This window comes from Micromesistius poutassou, assembly GCF_964030765.1.
Source record: "Micromesistius poutassou genome assembly, chromosome: 10".
In the NCBI taxonomy this organism is placed as follows: Eukaryota; Metazoa; Chordata; class Actinopteri; order Gadiformes; family Gadidae; genus Micromesistius; species Micromesistius poutassou.
Window position 1 is genome coordinate 5,731,903 of NC_140280.1, and position 15,684 is coordinate 5,747,586.

At 44.7% G+C, this 15,684-nt stretch overlaps 1 protein-coding gene across 3 annotated transcripts; it reads left to right on the forward strand.

The window, feature by feature from the left end:
- Positions 1-3,528: 3,528 nt before the first annotated feature.
- srrt (serrate RNA effector molecule homolog (Arabidopsis)) lies at positions 3,529-15,656 on the forward strand. Of its 3 annotated transcripts, none has more exons than XM_084474783.1 (20): positions 3,529-3,622; positions 4,429-4,567; positions 4,689-4,820; positions 5,300-5,464; positions 5,983-6,171; positions 7,643-7,812; positions 8,464-8,681; positions 8,868-8,987; positions 9,232-9,415; positions 9,512-9,714; positions 10,032-10,093; positions 10,591-10,669; positions 11,064-11,255; positions 11,732-11,902; positions 12,041-12,194; positions 12,480-12,673; positions 13,151-13,307; positions 14,170-14,253; positions 15,135-15,303; positions 15,431-15,656. In XM_084474783.1, the coding sequence occupies exons 2-20, from the start codon at positions 4,449-4,451 to the stop codon at positions 15,504-15,506; spliced, it is 2,838 nt and encodes a 945-aa protein (XP_084330909.1). In that variant the 5' UTR covers positions 3,529-3,622; positions 4,429-4,448; the 3' UTR covers positions 15,507-15,656. The 3 variants fall into 3 exon arrangements, with proteins under 3 accessions (XP_084330909.1, XP_084330910.1, XP_084330911.1); XM_084474784.1 differs by having other exon boundaries at positions 9,235-9,415; XM_084474785.1 differs by having other exon boundaries at positions 15,135-15,315; positions 15,431-15,564.
- The last annotated feature ends 28 nt before the right edge of the window (positions 15,657-15,684 follow it).

Genomic DNA, 15,684 nt, shown 5'->3' on the forward strand with positions numbered 1-15,684 from the left:
CTAACCTTTTTGTATAAGCTCAATTCCAACTGCATCTTTGATGAGCATTGTTGGTTCAATGTGAGCTGGATTTGATCTTGTTTGACACCATTCAGATTGAAAAGAAGGAGGGCAAATAGTTTTTTTTTAAATATACTTACGACATAATTGCTACTCAATGGCTTGTTGAGAAATTCATGAATAATGATTTACGGGGGCGTCTCGGTGGCTCACCGGGTAGAACACGTACCACCCCTCTCTCTCCAATACCTTCCTGTTTATCTCACTATCATAAAGCATAAAAATGAATGATTTACGCTATGTTGACTAATTAAAAATTACATGATTGAGCCTTTTTAAGTTATTCAAGTATCGTGTGGGTGTGTGTATGAATTTATTATTATATATATATATATACAGATATAGATATAGATATACCTATATATAGATATATGGATAGATATATATCAGAATAGTTTGAGATATAAAAATGCTTTTCTCTTAAATGTAGTTTGCTGGTCATGCTACATCTTGGATTCAAAATGACCAAACGGACACCTTAATGTTAATTCATATATGTTTACGTTTAGGATTGCATGGTAGGTTCTCCCTTGGCTTCCATTTGGAAGTGTGCCATATGTCTACATAGCAGCTCACTGTGTTCACTCACGATGCACTGTGTTAACACTTGATCTCTGTGAACACCTGACTGTCCTTCCTTCTCCTATCTCTGATGCCTCTCCTCCCCCTCATCGTGACGTTGGACAACCTGAAAACAGGGCCTCCTTATAGTCCTCAGGCTCCAAGTTCTACCCATAAAATATCAAAGCTTTCCCCTCATTTTTAATGAGCTCTTGGTGTGTAATTCTGAGACCTGCTGCAGCTGATTAGGCAGCTCTCTTAATCCTTGCATACAAGCATGGTTTCTAATAGGGCTCTGCATGGCACCTTTCAGGCAAAGATTAGCAGGTGCTAATTAGAGGACTACTTTCACATAATGTCTATTCTGGCTCAGTAGGTGTTTGCACGTATACAGTAGCAGGACGTGTGTGCTTCCAGAATGTGTGAGAACAATAATTCATGGTTTCATGGTCTTATCAAAGGCTGATGAATAACATATGGGCATTCATTAAGCATGAAAGTTTACATTATATGAGGCTAATCCAAACGCAATTCCTTCCTCCGAAACAATGAAAACTTGCCTCCTTGGAGCAAGGAGGAAAAAAAACATGTACTTGTCCACGTCATCCTATTTTCATGTAGCTTGAGGCATGCGCAAATTTAAACTCTTTACTAAAGTCGTTAGTGGCTGGGAACAGAGATGTCTTGCTCCTTGCCTTCCTGGCGTTGTAGACCAGGGTCCTGGCTGCTTCTTCTGCTGCTGGTCTCCTCGTCAGCAGTGCTCTCCTCTGAAGAGCTCCTCCAGGAACAGGTTGGTGACCATCTCAAATGTTGTCTTCTTATATTGGCTGTGCTTCTTTTTTAAGCATTGAATGCTGCCAATGTTGAAAAAGGGTCCTGGGATAACATAATTACTACTATTTAGTTATTTAGAGGAGACACTTTTTATCCAAAGCTTACAGTGAATTCAGATGCAGATACTGGGAGTTTCAAACTCAGGGCACTTTACTATCTTGTTACTGTGTCAAGTTGTGACATTTATACAGCAATGCTTCTGTTTGAGTAAGAAATATTCAGACTTTGTGTGAACAGTTGGCGTGTGCAGATGTGAGTGTGTAGATATAGATATACTAGTGCAGATATAACAGGCCTACTTGTTTATGAGATGAAGTCATCAAACCCACTTACTTTTCTTTTAGGTTGTTTAGCACAAAGAGGTGGCGATAGATAAGCAGACACACTGCATATTCAATGGGGGTCTCCCATGAATGGCTCATTAAGGAGTAACATTTTTTTTTAAAGTTTGAATCAGTGTAGCCTAGGCCAGGCCTACTTGATGCATAGGACTGAATACAAAATGTTCAATTCAAATATATTGTATAATGCAATGCATACTATATTCTAGTGCCTATAAGGTGTTTGTAAATGTGTTATTTATATTGATATATTAATAAGCTTCATTCATCCTTTCATTACTCACCATTATGTTTGTGCTGATAATAGGTTGTTTCAGATTATGCCTTTCACCAGAACATCTTCTCCATCAGCCGGGACCAGTCAGAGAGGAATTACAGATTGGAGAGAGAATCTAGAGGTGGCCGGAGCTCTCCACCACAGGCCCAGGACCTGCCTGAGGTTGTCATGAGTGACCAACCAACAAGCACGCGTGTCTGGCCTAGCGTTCTTATGGATTACATGAAGAAGCAATGGAAATTTAGAGCAAGGACAAAGAAAGGTGTTACAAAATAATTGTGAAATATGAAATGCCTCAGAACAATCTGTCTGATAGTGTTCTGTACGGTGGATTTCTTTTTTTTTTTTTAAGATTTAGTATTTGTTTAATTCGGATTGGTGGAAAAGTTAATCAGTATGTTAATCAGTGTTAATTTGAAGAGGAAAAATAAACACGTCTCACCTGCTAACAATCACTGGCTTGAGGTAGTTTACATATGTATAATCAAAGAAAACCAATGCCTCCATAACATAGAAGAGTAAAGACAAAGACGTGACATGGATGAGCACAACGAAAATCTCTTCTACTTCTTCTAGACTATAAAGCGTCAACCAATGGACAACAACACCACCATATGTGATTGTGGAATTCATAAAGCAGATTATGTTAAACTTTGACTTGTTACATTAACCTTAACACATAAGTAAGTACAAGTAAAAAGAGAACAAGAATGAAGGGGGCTCCTTTCTTCTTTGTGGCGGTCATAAAGCCCTCCCCGTCTTTTCCTGTCAGGATGAGGTGATACAGGTATAGAGAGGTTTACAGCTTTTTCAGGGTCAACTTGGACTCAGTTAAGTGACCAAGGTTCATCTCAGGGGCGGCAGAAGGTGTAAATTAGTAACATATGTGGATGTCACTCACTTTTTCCCACACTTTATTTAATTCATATAAGCAAGATAATGATTATATTACCTTTAAACATATGGTAAATTTATCCCATGATAGTAGGCTTGCCTCTGAAAAATAAAGAAATCCACCTAAGGGCAGCACATCATTGAACTCATAATGTTACTATGGTGTACTCCTAGTCAAACAACATATTTAAATGCCTTAAATACTACCAGCTACATTACCACGTCTTTCAAAGACTACATTGAAAGACCCTCCATTTTACGTTATCATCGGTGATCATACCCAATCATGTATTATCAAACCCTCAAACCCACAATTTTACCTGCATGTTTATTTCTGACTTACTGAGGTAGGCCTACAATTATAACAGCAAGAATTGGTGCCAAGGGTTCTAGCTTTATGAGTTACATTTTACTGCACACTGCTCTATGTTGGTATTGTTAATATAAAGCCAATTCATTGCCATATGTCATATTATTTGGCTAATTGAGGGGCAAAATACAAATCGTGGGGACTAGCTGAGGCCCATCAGGGCGCTGCGGGCCATGAGGGGAGGCGTATGTCGACTGAGTATGACGTCATCATTGTACGAGACGGAAAGCTGAGCAGAAGATAAAAGAAGAAAGGGGGGTCGGACAAAAATCGTACAAATAACAGGTATTTAAAGATTTTGAAGTTGCTAACCGTTTGCTACAGTAATTTGTGTATTTCGCTACGGCACAGTGCAATGTTATAATTATCTTAAAGATTACGATTTTCCTTTATTGGATGATGTCTGCAGCTAGTCGCTAGCTTGTAGGCTAACGTTAGCTAGGTGGTCCTCCCAAGTTTTGGTTGTAAACCAGTGATACCAAAGCCATAAGCACCTGGTGCCTTGTCGTAGTGTTATCATGTAGGTAACCGTTCCAGCGCGGCCCCCTCTCTGAAATAAATCTCCCAGAGTTGTGATTGAGTACGATTGCAGTTCTTTACGCATTTACAAGTGCAAACAAGTTAGTTTGAAGAGCAGTCTCACATCCGACCTACTCGCCTTACACTAACGTTACACCTGTTGTACAAGTGCTGCATTAACGATATTATTTAATTACCCTATCCCCAATAAAACTACATTTATTATGTATTGCTTTATTTCCTAGGGTATATGTGTAACTTATCTATACAACTGTTGGACCATGGCCCTTTATTTTCCCAATTGTGGTCAGCCTTGGTAATCCAACTTAGAAAAAGCCGGTTCATCCCCTTCTTGCTTTTAGTAGACTAATTGCCCCCACAATTATCAAAACACTCAATACTACTGATAAGAAAACTTAACTTAAAAACCCAAACAATAATAATGGGAATCCCTAGAATAACCACACATAATAATATATAATAATAATAATAATCCACACATGTGGAATCCCACTGTGAATACCTAATTATGTCAGAATGAGACTAATTAACCATACCTCCATGTTGCTCAGCTATCCTGCCTCGCTGTCAGATGGGTGACAGCGATGACGAATACGATCGCCGGAGGAGAGACAAGTTTAGGCGGGAACGGAGTGACTTTGATCGTTCAAGAGAGAGAGATGACAGGCGTCGGGATGACTGGAATGACAGGTAAAGTACAAATGGTGAAGCAATAGCTCCCAGATAATGCACAAGGATCCCTGAATGAACAGAACATTCTGGTCAGACTGCCGGGTGTACGGTGTGTAACCCAACCTTTCTCGTGTGTCAGGGAATGGGACCGAGGCAGCAGGGAACGGCGGAGTCGGGCCGAGTATCGGGATTATGACCGAGGTCGTCGTGAGAGGTTCTCCCCTCCCAGGCATGATATCAACCCACAGCAGAAACGCATGAGGAGAGACTGGTAAGAATGGATTTGGCCCCCAAACCCGATGGGAGTGGGGAGTGTAGTCTAGAGGCTAGGAGGTTCAATTCCCATGCCAGCCAGAAGCTAGCAGGTTGGATCCCCAAAGTATGCAGCCTAACCTGTAAGCGTCTTGCCAAACCTCTCCCTGCTATGTATGTATATGGATCTGAATTCACTGTTTGGATATTTATCCAAAAGTGTCCCCTACATGATGATGAAGTAGTAGTATATATCCGCCTTCCACTGTAATCTTGTTTTAAAGGACTAGTACATCTAATCTATATTCTTGTTTTAAATGTCGAGTTCATATCCACTGTCCACTATATTATTGTTTTTAATGACTAGTACATATCCAATGTCCACTGTATTCTTGCTTAAAACGAATAATCAAGATCCAGTGTATACTTGTTTTAAATGAGTCCAGTGAGTATACATCCAGTGTATTCTTGTTCCAAAGCTCTGATCTCTATGTGCAGGGATGACCATGGTGGGGACCACTACCATGGGGGATATGACCTGGGATACGGTGGTGGTGGTGGTGGTGGAGGCGGTGGGGGGCCCAGCTATGCCCCTCCACAGCACTGGGGCCACCCAGACCTGCACCTGATGCAGCCTCATCATGGCATCCCTATCCAAGCAAGGTGAGGCCTGCTGAGCTGAATGTGACCCGCATGTGGCCCGCTGTTTGGAGTCCCAACAGCACAAGCCTAATGTGAACTTTTCAGTTTTTCTTTTTAGTGATCAGACTTTGACTTGTCTTGATGACTAAAGCTTTAAAGTCTTTGCCATTGGTTATATATCATGCTTTAATTACATAAATACTATTCAGGGCATCTCCACTAGCGTCAGTGCACAACAGAAACCCTCTAGAGTTAATAGGGTCAACCTGTTCTCTCATCTGAAAATGTTACCCAGGCTTAATTAAACTCTGGGTGGGCATGTCAGTTTGGCTGTATAGCCCATACGGTTACGCTAACTGCGATGCTAACTCTAGATATAACAAGTAATATTCTGCCAAACATTTATTCTCATTGTTTGTTTATTCGTAATGATATACAGTATATAGTAACCGTATAGGGTTCGATTTTTAACGTATGTTCGTGTGTACCTGGGGTTTTAAGGCTGAACTGTACATTCCTGTGTGTCTGGGGGTTTCTAGGCTAGGCAACATCCATGACATGGACCTGGGTCCGCCCCCTCCCATCATGAAGAGCTTCAAGGAGTTCCTGGTGTCTCTGGACGACTCGGTGGATGAGACTGACGCCGTCAAGCACTACAACGAGTACAAGATCGACTACCGCCGGCAGCAGATGCAGGATTTCTTTCTGACGCACAAAGATGAAGAGTGGTACGGGATCCACTTCCTTTCACTGCGCATTATAGGCTCATAGTGCAGGCCAATAGTTTAATAGTTTTTATGGTATCGTTGTAGTATATCTTTACGTCTGTGATCAGTCTATCCCAGTTCTAGATATTGGAGGACATTGTGCCCTCAAAGGAATGATGACAAGTTATTAAAAGGTCCTCTTGTTTATCTGTGGGCAATCCGTTTGCCAGGAACCTTTCACTTTTTTATCTTTCTTTCAAATTGGTTATGTGGAATTCCACTGAGCCACCACATTGCTAATTGATAATATTGAGCTTGGTTGGCTTTGTCGTTATAGGAAGGAACTAACATTTGTCCGAGCAGATCACATGGAAACATTATTTACATTTGTACACATTACAAACAAGCTTTTTTTGTAACTTGGCTATCATTAAGAAAAAAAATACACATTTCCTTGCTGTGATTAGTGCTCTGATGCTAACCGTAGATTGAAGTACTGCATACGTGTGTAAATGCCATAGATCATGTTTTTACTGTCTTCTGTTCTGTTGTGCCATAACCAATCCTTCCTCCCTCCGCTCAACGTCCACTTCCTCGACAAGTGGACAAGTGTCACGCTCTTTTTGTTTTTGTTTTTCGCCGATAAAGAAAAAGTGGAAACACAACCGCGCGGGATTGCGTCGCTTAGTCAGCCAGGGCACGCGCTGCGCACAATGCAGCCGCACTTAGACACACAGTACCAGGGCTCTTAGACAGTCAGTGAAGCACAGACGACAACGCACGCATGGAGCTGCCATTTTTATTTTTGGTCCGTTTCATGGTTTTGACCTTTGCCCCCCCCACCCCTCCTCTCTCCATTGTCTTTTTACATTCGGATCAGTAAAAAAATCCTCTCAAAACAGAGTATGAGTGTGTACAGTCACACCAGGGCCGTGAAGTGGAGCACACTTTCACAGAAGAGACCTCTCTTGGTATTTATTTGTTATTAAACTGGGAGACCCGAAGGTAAATTTAGTCCACTCAATGGTTGTTGTTGTTTTTTTAATTCTTTCTGTCAAAATTTTGACTTTGTAAAAATGTTCGAATGATTCTTATGCAATGCATCATGTTAGCCGTCTCTGGTGAGATACCGAGAGGCTTTCTCATAAAGGCAGTGAGGAGATATCCATACTCACTTAAGGACCACCTTAATTTGAATGGATATATAAATCAAATAAACATATTTATTCTTAACACAAGCAGATTAAATATTCTCCAATAAAATACCTTGATTGTCTGAATGATTCTAATATATGAAAATAAATAGTTCTGTTTATGCTTTTTGATAACACTGGCAGTGTGGAAACAACAAGCAGACATTTAACGTGTGCTTCCCACCCATTCCATCCTCCATCCCCCCCCCCCCCCCCCCCCCATTCACACCCTACAACCCGCCCCTTCTGTTTGGTTCTTTTACTTCTTGCCCCCCGCCCCCTCCGTCACCTGGCCGTAGGTTCCGCTCTAAGTACCACCCCGACGAGATGGAGCGGCTGGCGGCGGAGGCCCGCAACTCCCTGCAGAACCGCCTCAATGTCTTCATGTTCCTCATGGAGAACAGCTGGCTCGACAACGTGTCGCTGGACATCGACCGCGCGCAGGCCATCACCAAGGTCCTGGACGCAGGTGCGGTTTGTGGCCGACGGTGTGAGGCGTTTATTAAAGGTCCCATGATGTGCCACCAGGTGTGAGTGTGATTAATAATCACACTCACACCTGGTGGTATAATATGTCCCCTTCAAGATTCAATACAATTCAGTTCCCACAGTGATCTTTAATAAGAGCTGTTGACTATATTTGATGTGGGGATTTATTCTGTTGGTATTGCTGTGATTGTGTCCTTTCAGTGTCTGTGGTGCATACCTATTATTTGTTGTTGGTGGCAAAATAATTTCCCCCTAGGGAATTAGTTAAGTCCAATCAATCAATCAAGCAATACAAGAATTCAATTGAACACCTGAGGATGGAATGCTTCCAGCGTCCAGCGTTTCGCTAGAGACAAACAAATACTTTCAAAATGTATTTATATTGATTACATTGATGATCGTTTGTAATGTATTGTACAGTATTTTTTTTCAATTATGTTCTGAACACTTACAAGCAACAGCTGTTGTTACTGCATTTTTACTTTTGGCTATCTATTTAAGAGTTTTGTGAATTTTTCAGAATTGATCTGAGTACATTGACAACCGTCTAAATCCCCACACCCCATCCATCCAGTCCACGATAAAGGCCTCGTTCATATACCCTACGTCTCCCTTCTCTGCCTCCCTGCAGCTGTGATAAAGATGGAGGGAGGCACCGATCATGACCTGCGTATCCTGGACCTGCCCTTCGAGGAGGAGGAGAGGGAGCGAGAGAGGGACCGGGAGAGGGACAGGGACAGGGAGCGGCCTGCCACCGGCCCAGGCGGGGTAGACTCCTCCAGGAGGGAAGACCCCAGAGGTGGGGAGGGTGACCGCAAGCCCCCGTCAGATAAAGACAAGAACGACAGGGTGAGCTTTGTTCTATTATGGAAGTGGTTAAAAACCTAGTGGGCTAATGTAAAGTTGTGGTGAATGGATGTCAGTTTACTCCTCGTAATGAACAACATTATATTATTCCCCTAATAGTTCTCGGGTGGACTGGCGGGGGGTTTATTTACCACTGTATCTGTAATACGGGGGCTGGCTGTGCTGCAGGTGGAGAGTAATCCAGCCGGCTCAGAGAAGGGCGGAGCGGCCCGGCCCGGAGAGGGCAACGGACTGAAGGCGGAGAAGGGGAAGGAATCCCCGAGCAAAGAGGTTCCTGAGAACAAGAAGGTCAGTGGCTTGTGTTGGTGCTGGTTGATTGATTGTTTGAAATTCTTTATTGACACATGTACAAAGGTAGGCATACAAATGTACATCAGGTCAAAAGGATAACACAAAAAAGCCCATGGGCTTATTTCCATTGTGGTCCCTTGGTCCCTTGGTGTGTTCCTTTTCTCCACCAAAAGCCCAACCGACCAATCAAACTCAAGCGAGGTGATGGTCATTCGTGTTTATGTTCTCCCCTTTTTTTCAGAAGAGGAGAAAGAGGAAGAGGAGTGGTGACAGCGAAGACGAGGCCAGTGCCTCGGAGAGCGATTTTGACTCTGATTCTGACTCAAACTCTGTGTCCTCGGACAAACCCGCCGAGAAGGAAGAACCGGAAAAGAACAACAACAAGGAGGAGGAGGAGGAAGAGGGAGAGGAGGGCAAAGAGAGAGGTCAGTACCAACAAGTCCCCCTCCCCCCCATGCGATCCCAGGGAAGAAGACGGTTATCCCGTTTCACATTAAGGTGACATACTTTTCTCCTGCCAGACGATGCAAAGGAAGTGAAAGTGGAGGAGAAAAAGCCAGAGGAGGAGGAAGAGGAGGAGAAGGAAGAGCGAGAGGAGAAGGATGAGCGGGAGGAGAAGAAGAAGCCCAAGGATGACGCTCCCAGGCCGCGGCCGCTCCACAAGACCTGCTCCCTCTTCATGAGGAGCATCGCGCCCACCATCTCCAAGACGGAGATCGTCTCTGTGAGTGTTTGTTTGTTTGTTGTTTGTTTGCAGACGCTGTCTCAGGTCCTCCGTTTTATTTTTTTTATGTTAACTTTCTCATACTTGGTGCCATTTACTTTTAGTTCAATTAGAATTTTCTCTTTTAACAATATTCTCATGTAAACAGTATTACAAATAAATGTATTATAATGGCTACATCTGTTATATTGTCTTCGCTGTCCACACAAAATAATGGTTTGATTTTATTTAATATATACAATAATATAAAGTAAATATCTACATTTTTTTTTATTAATGACTGAGTTTATAAACCCATTTCTCTTACATTCTCTCAGCTGTGCCGGAGATACCCCGGCTTCTTGCGCATCTGCCTTTCGGACCCCCACCCTGAGCGCAGGTGAGTGGTTAAGATCATCCACCATCGTAGAGAAGAGATACTACACACTGTGCAGAGATACTGCTCACTGTACAATATTACTATTTCTGAGCGCCCAAGTGTATTGTGATGCTGTAAAAATTGCAATACAATATTGCTAAATTTGGCAGATTTTGTCCTTTTTGGCTTGAATGTATGGTTTAAAGTTTGGGTTCTAATGTTCTGTCGGTGTCCACTACTGTTTTTTATATGACAGTGGCTGAACAGAATAGTTGAATACAAATCAACCATAGGCGAATACACTAAAGCGCCCTCTGAGGAGGTAATTAAGGTTTTGACTAAGCAAACATTGATGTTTCTGGCTTACCTTGTTTTTTAAGTGTAATGGATCTTTAAGTCAACATGATGATACAGGTATTACGAAAGCATAACGAATAGTCTGATTACAGTACAGCAACTTCTAATGAAAATAAGAGAATTGGAAAATTCTCTTCTTTAAAAAACTCCAATGTGTCCAGGTTCTTCCGACGCTGCTGGGTGACCTTTGACCGTAGCGTCAACATCAAGGAGATCTGCTGGAACCTGCAGAACATTCGGGTAAGACGCTCCCACTGGACGGTTTGAAAAGAGCCTGTTTTATTGATCCCAGTTACAGGGCTCCCCAGGCCCATATCAGATGACACGCCCTCTTAATCCTTAACCCAGCAAGGAGACGGTAAAGACACTCCTGGGAGTAGGAAGGAAACCTAAGCAGTAGCACGAGAGATGGATCCAGGCACAACTAGGAGGGCAATAGATGCCAAATGAGCAACCATGAAATAGTAGCAAGGAAACCTTTTGTATCCAATTACAAAGTGTGCACATTATTGCCACAACGACTCCCAGCTGAAAGGTAGTGGGTTGGATGCCCAATGTCCACAGCCTACTTCCTGGTTTCTGCATTTTCCCCATTTGTGTTTTCACAACCTCGGTCTCCCTGCCGTCCTCGTAGCTGCGGGACTGCGAGCTGGCGCCGGGCGTGAACTGTGACCTGATGCGGCGCGTGAGGAACATCAACGGCATCACGCAGCACAAGCTGGTCCTCCGCAACGACATCAAGATGGCCGCCAAGCTCATCCAGGCGCTGGACGAGAGGGGAGGGCTGTGGAGCCACAAGCCCGACGAGGAGGGCCAGACCAGCGAGGTGAGAGAGAGAATGAGTCCGGGAAATAAGAGCTGGGCAGCATGGGGACCACTGTGGATCTGTGCCCTTTAAGGCCTTATTTACCTAGCGGTGGCTGGGTGGGACGTCCAATTTAATTCAACCTAAAACCTAATTTAATTACAAGTAATAAGGGGTTGAGACCTTACACCTTCTTACACATAATGATTAGTTGGTTAGACCTCTAAATATGAATACAATTTGTTTAGAAATAATCATTTTAAATAATTGTATTCTTTATGGCATGTCGACGTGGATATTTGATATGGCATACACAGAGTGAACAAGGTCTAACCAAGAATAATGCACAGTACCTGAATGTTGAACATTACCAGGGCAACGTGGAGCAACAATTATTTAATGCATCTTGGACGAGTGCATGGACTCGTTGTGACCCCCTAGTGTTCATCGAGGACTTAAACCCAGTGTCACCATTTCGTGCCTCCTCTCTCCCCAAGTTGCCAGCCCAGAACCCCATCATGAAGAACATCACAGACTACCTGATCGAGGAGGTCAGTGCCGAGGAGGAGGAGCTACTGGGCAGCATGAGCGGAGGGGACTCTGACGAGGGCCCCAAGGAGGGCAACCCCACCGAGACTCCCGTGGAGAGGGACGACAAGCTGGCCAAGGTGGGTCGACCATGGCTCATGCCCACTATAGGCCTTTCAGCTGCCCATGGTGGGTGGATGTGCTTTACGAATGCATTTTGGCTCATGGTTGCTCTAATATGATGCTCAACGTCAGCGTTCCCTCTGCCCTGGCTCCAGGTCCTGGACCGCCTGCTGCTGTACCTGCGCGTGGTCCACTCCATCGACTACTATAACACGTGTGAATACCCCAGCGAGGACCACATGCCCAACCGCTGCGGCATGGTGCACGTGCGAGGACCCATCCCCCCCAACCGCATCACGCACGGAGAAGGTCCGTGTCGCCCCCCGCCACTTGCTTGTTTATTTACCGACTCTCTGTTTAGGCTGGGGCGGGATAGACTAGTCTAGTGGTGACAGCATTTGCCTCCCAGCTGAAAGGTTCTGGGTTCAAACCCCTAATGTCTCCAGGCCCTACCCGAAGAGCAAGACGTCTTAAACCCCCTACCGGCTCACTATTCCCAGTTACACGTCGCTTTGGATGAATGCTAAATGATTGAATTGACAGTGAAATGGCTTTAAAGCAACTAGACTGGTTCTACATCCGTCCATCTCTCAGTGAGCCAGTGGCAGAAGATGGTGGAGGAGAAGCTGGGCCCGCTGTTCAACTCCAAGGAGGTGCTGTCGGAGGACGAGGCGTCCAAGATGGGCCGCAAGGACCCCGAGCAGGAGGTGGAGAAGTTTGTGTCGGCCAACACCCAGGAGCTGGGCAAGGACAAGTGGCTGTGTCCACTGAGTGGCAAGAAGTTCAAGGTGTGTGTGTGTGTGTGTGTGTGTGTGTGTGTGTGTGTGTGTGTGTGTGTGTGTGTGTGTGTGTGTGTGTGTGTGTGTGTGTGTGTGTGTGTGTGTGTGTGTGTGTGTGTGTGTGTGTAGCAATGTGGGATACATTGGTGGCACAGGTCACGCAGGTAAGCAGCAGGAGTAAGCAAGAGTTAGGGGCTAGAGGGACGGGGTAGTGAGGGAGTTTGGCTCCCAGACGAAAGGTACTGGCATAGATCCCCAATATCCACAGCCTACCGATAGACATGATTTTGAATTGTATTTGAACGTCACTTTGGATAAAACTGTCGGCCAAATGACTAAATAGAAATGGCCGGCTTAACCATTTGAGCTACATAGCACCAACTGGGTGGTTTGTAGTTGATTGTGGACTTTAATGAGTTCAGGTGGGAATGAGAATGTGTTTGGTGAGTCTCAAGCTACTGTTGTAATGGTAACGTTACTGTCCAGGGCCCGGAGTTTGTGCGTAAGCACATCTTGAACAAACACGGGGACAAGATCGAGGAGGTGAAGAAGGAGGTGTCCTTCTTCAATAACTTCCTCATGGATGCCAAGAGACCCTCGCTGCCGGAGCTGAAGCTGCCCCCTCTGCCCGGCCCGGGACAAGGTGAGGAGAGCCCTTTGGCATCCTGCCTCCTTACTAACGCCGTTGGAATTGGAAAGTAATTGGGGGCGCTCTTCACAAATTATTTTCTCATCCAGTCCATTTAGAATTATAGATGAATGTTGATCTCCAGTCCAGAGGTTGTTTTCCAGGATCCTGTGCAGACCACTGTTTTTTTGACACTGGAGTGTTCAAACATTTTGTGTTTGTTGATCCAATATTGATTATACACTTTGTTCTCATCCCAGTCTCCTTGGCTCAGTCTCTGCTTAAAGGGGTGATATCATGCTTTTTGACTGTTGTATGACGTATGTATACATGTTTTATGTCTGCTAAGCCAGAAACATCAAAATCAAAGTCTGAGCCAGAGGGAGTATTCGCACCCACCGAGAACGCCCCGCAATAAGTGCGTGAAAAAGCTTATTTGCGCTCAAACTTTACTCCCGTAATAGTGTGAGGTCAGACTGTGCTGTGGGTGGTGCTGAAGTGCAGAAGTCCCCCCCCCCCCCCCCCCCCCCCCCTACCGGCTATTACCAATGTTTACAACTACTCTGGGGTATGAAATGCAGAGACACACGCACAAAGCGTTCGACCAATTGCAACACAGTGGGCGTACTGGACAATCCCAGCAGACTGGGCTACCCGGGAGGGGGGCCTTCAAGCGATGATGATATGATGATACATGATACAAAACAGAACAATTTTGAAAGATGCTGAAATTGGTTTTGCAGAAATGAACAGTTTTAGAATAATAAGGTATTTTTAACATACAGGCATGTATCCCTATTCTAGTAGTACCCCCAAATGCAATTATTAACCCTAAAAAAGCATGATGGGATCTTTAATGCAGTCCAATGTTCTCTAGGTGGGATGGGCCCCAACATGCCGTTTCCACCCCAGGGGCCCATGGGCTTTGGCCAGCCGCGACCACCTCTCATGGGCTTTGGAGGTAGGCCTGTTATGATGTAAACTGTTGCACATGACGTGATGTTAGACCCAGATGAGGAGGTCCACTACCAACATCCTCCCTTTGGACAGGTTGACTGATGAGGACAATAAATAGATGATTACCCCAACGGCTCCTTCCAGTGTTCTTCAGGGGATTCATTGATGTCTTTAACTATAAATTATTTACGCAGTGGTTTTATTAATTATTCAGGAATCGTGCTAGTATATAAGTTTGTGTTAATTGAAATGAACAGTAGATGTGTTGTTGCATACTATTATATTTCAACGTTGATTTTAATAGTTTGGGATAGGTTTACAGATGGTGTCCGATCACAGAACGACAGCATTTATAAGCTGGTTGTTCAGTTGTAAAGGCCATCATACCACAGCCTCTCCCTACCACTTCGTGTTCAGGCGTCAGGAGAGTAGAAATCCCTTGTTCGTACGTTCGTACCATGTGTAATGGAAATTCCCATAAGACATGTTGTTCCCAAGACACTGTGACCCCATAGTTCTTATCTGTAGTAACCATTGCACTGTTTATACCGCGCTTATCGCCAGTGAGGGGAACTGAGACAGCCTCGGCACGACTCAGACACAGCACTACCAGGAGCTATCTCCTGAGATGGCCGGAGGGTGTAGTGGCATCGCTGTCTGCGGCTGTGCCCTCAAGGACGTTTCCCACAGTTCGGGGCACACTACAGCCAACCTTTGTATGCTTGTCGTGTTGTTTGGCCTCTCTGCGGGGAGACTAATTTTATCTTATATTAATTTTATCACTTACTATAATACACTTTAAGTTTATTCAGAGTTGAGTTGTCAATACAGTTCAAAGAATCTCCACCACACAGACTTCTAACGTTGATCATCTTGGCCCGCTAGGTGTCCCTGCGTACCCACCCAACCAGTACGGTGGGGGGGGAGGTGGTGGTGGTGGTGGAGGAGGAGGAGGAGGTGGTGGGGGTGGGGGTGGAGGAGGAGGCGGGGGCCGGGGTAACTACGACGGCTTCCGGGGGCCCGGTGGATACCCCGGGAAGCACCGCAACAACAGGTAAAACCCATTGTAAGGATCACCTCCGTCCTCCACCTCGCCCACCGTCCACACAGAGGTCATTCCCAGGAGGAGAGACGCCGCGTGATGTTCTCAACCCTGGTGTTGTGTCCTCGCTGTCTGGCAGGATGTCCCGGGGCGACCCGCGCAACGTGGTGGAGTACCGGGACCTGGACGCACCAGATGACCTAGAGTTTTTCTAATCCAATCGATCCCTTTTTCATTCATTTGTCGTTTTTGTGTGTTTATTCAGTTCCTCCTGCCACTATTGCCCCGCCTCTCAAAATAATTTGCTTAATTAGGTATGGAAATTATTGTAATCCACTGCTTTAATGTTATTTCTCAAGAAATAAAAACGTATGAACAAAAATGTATTTGGCA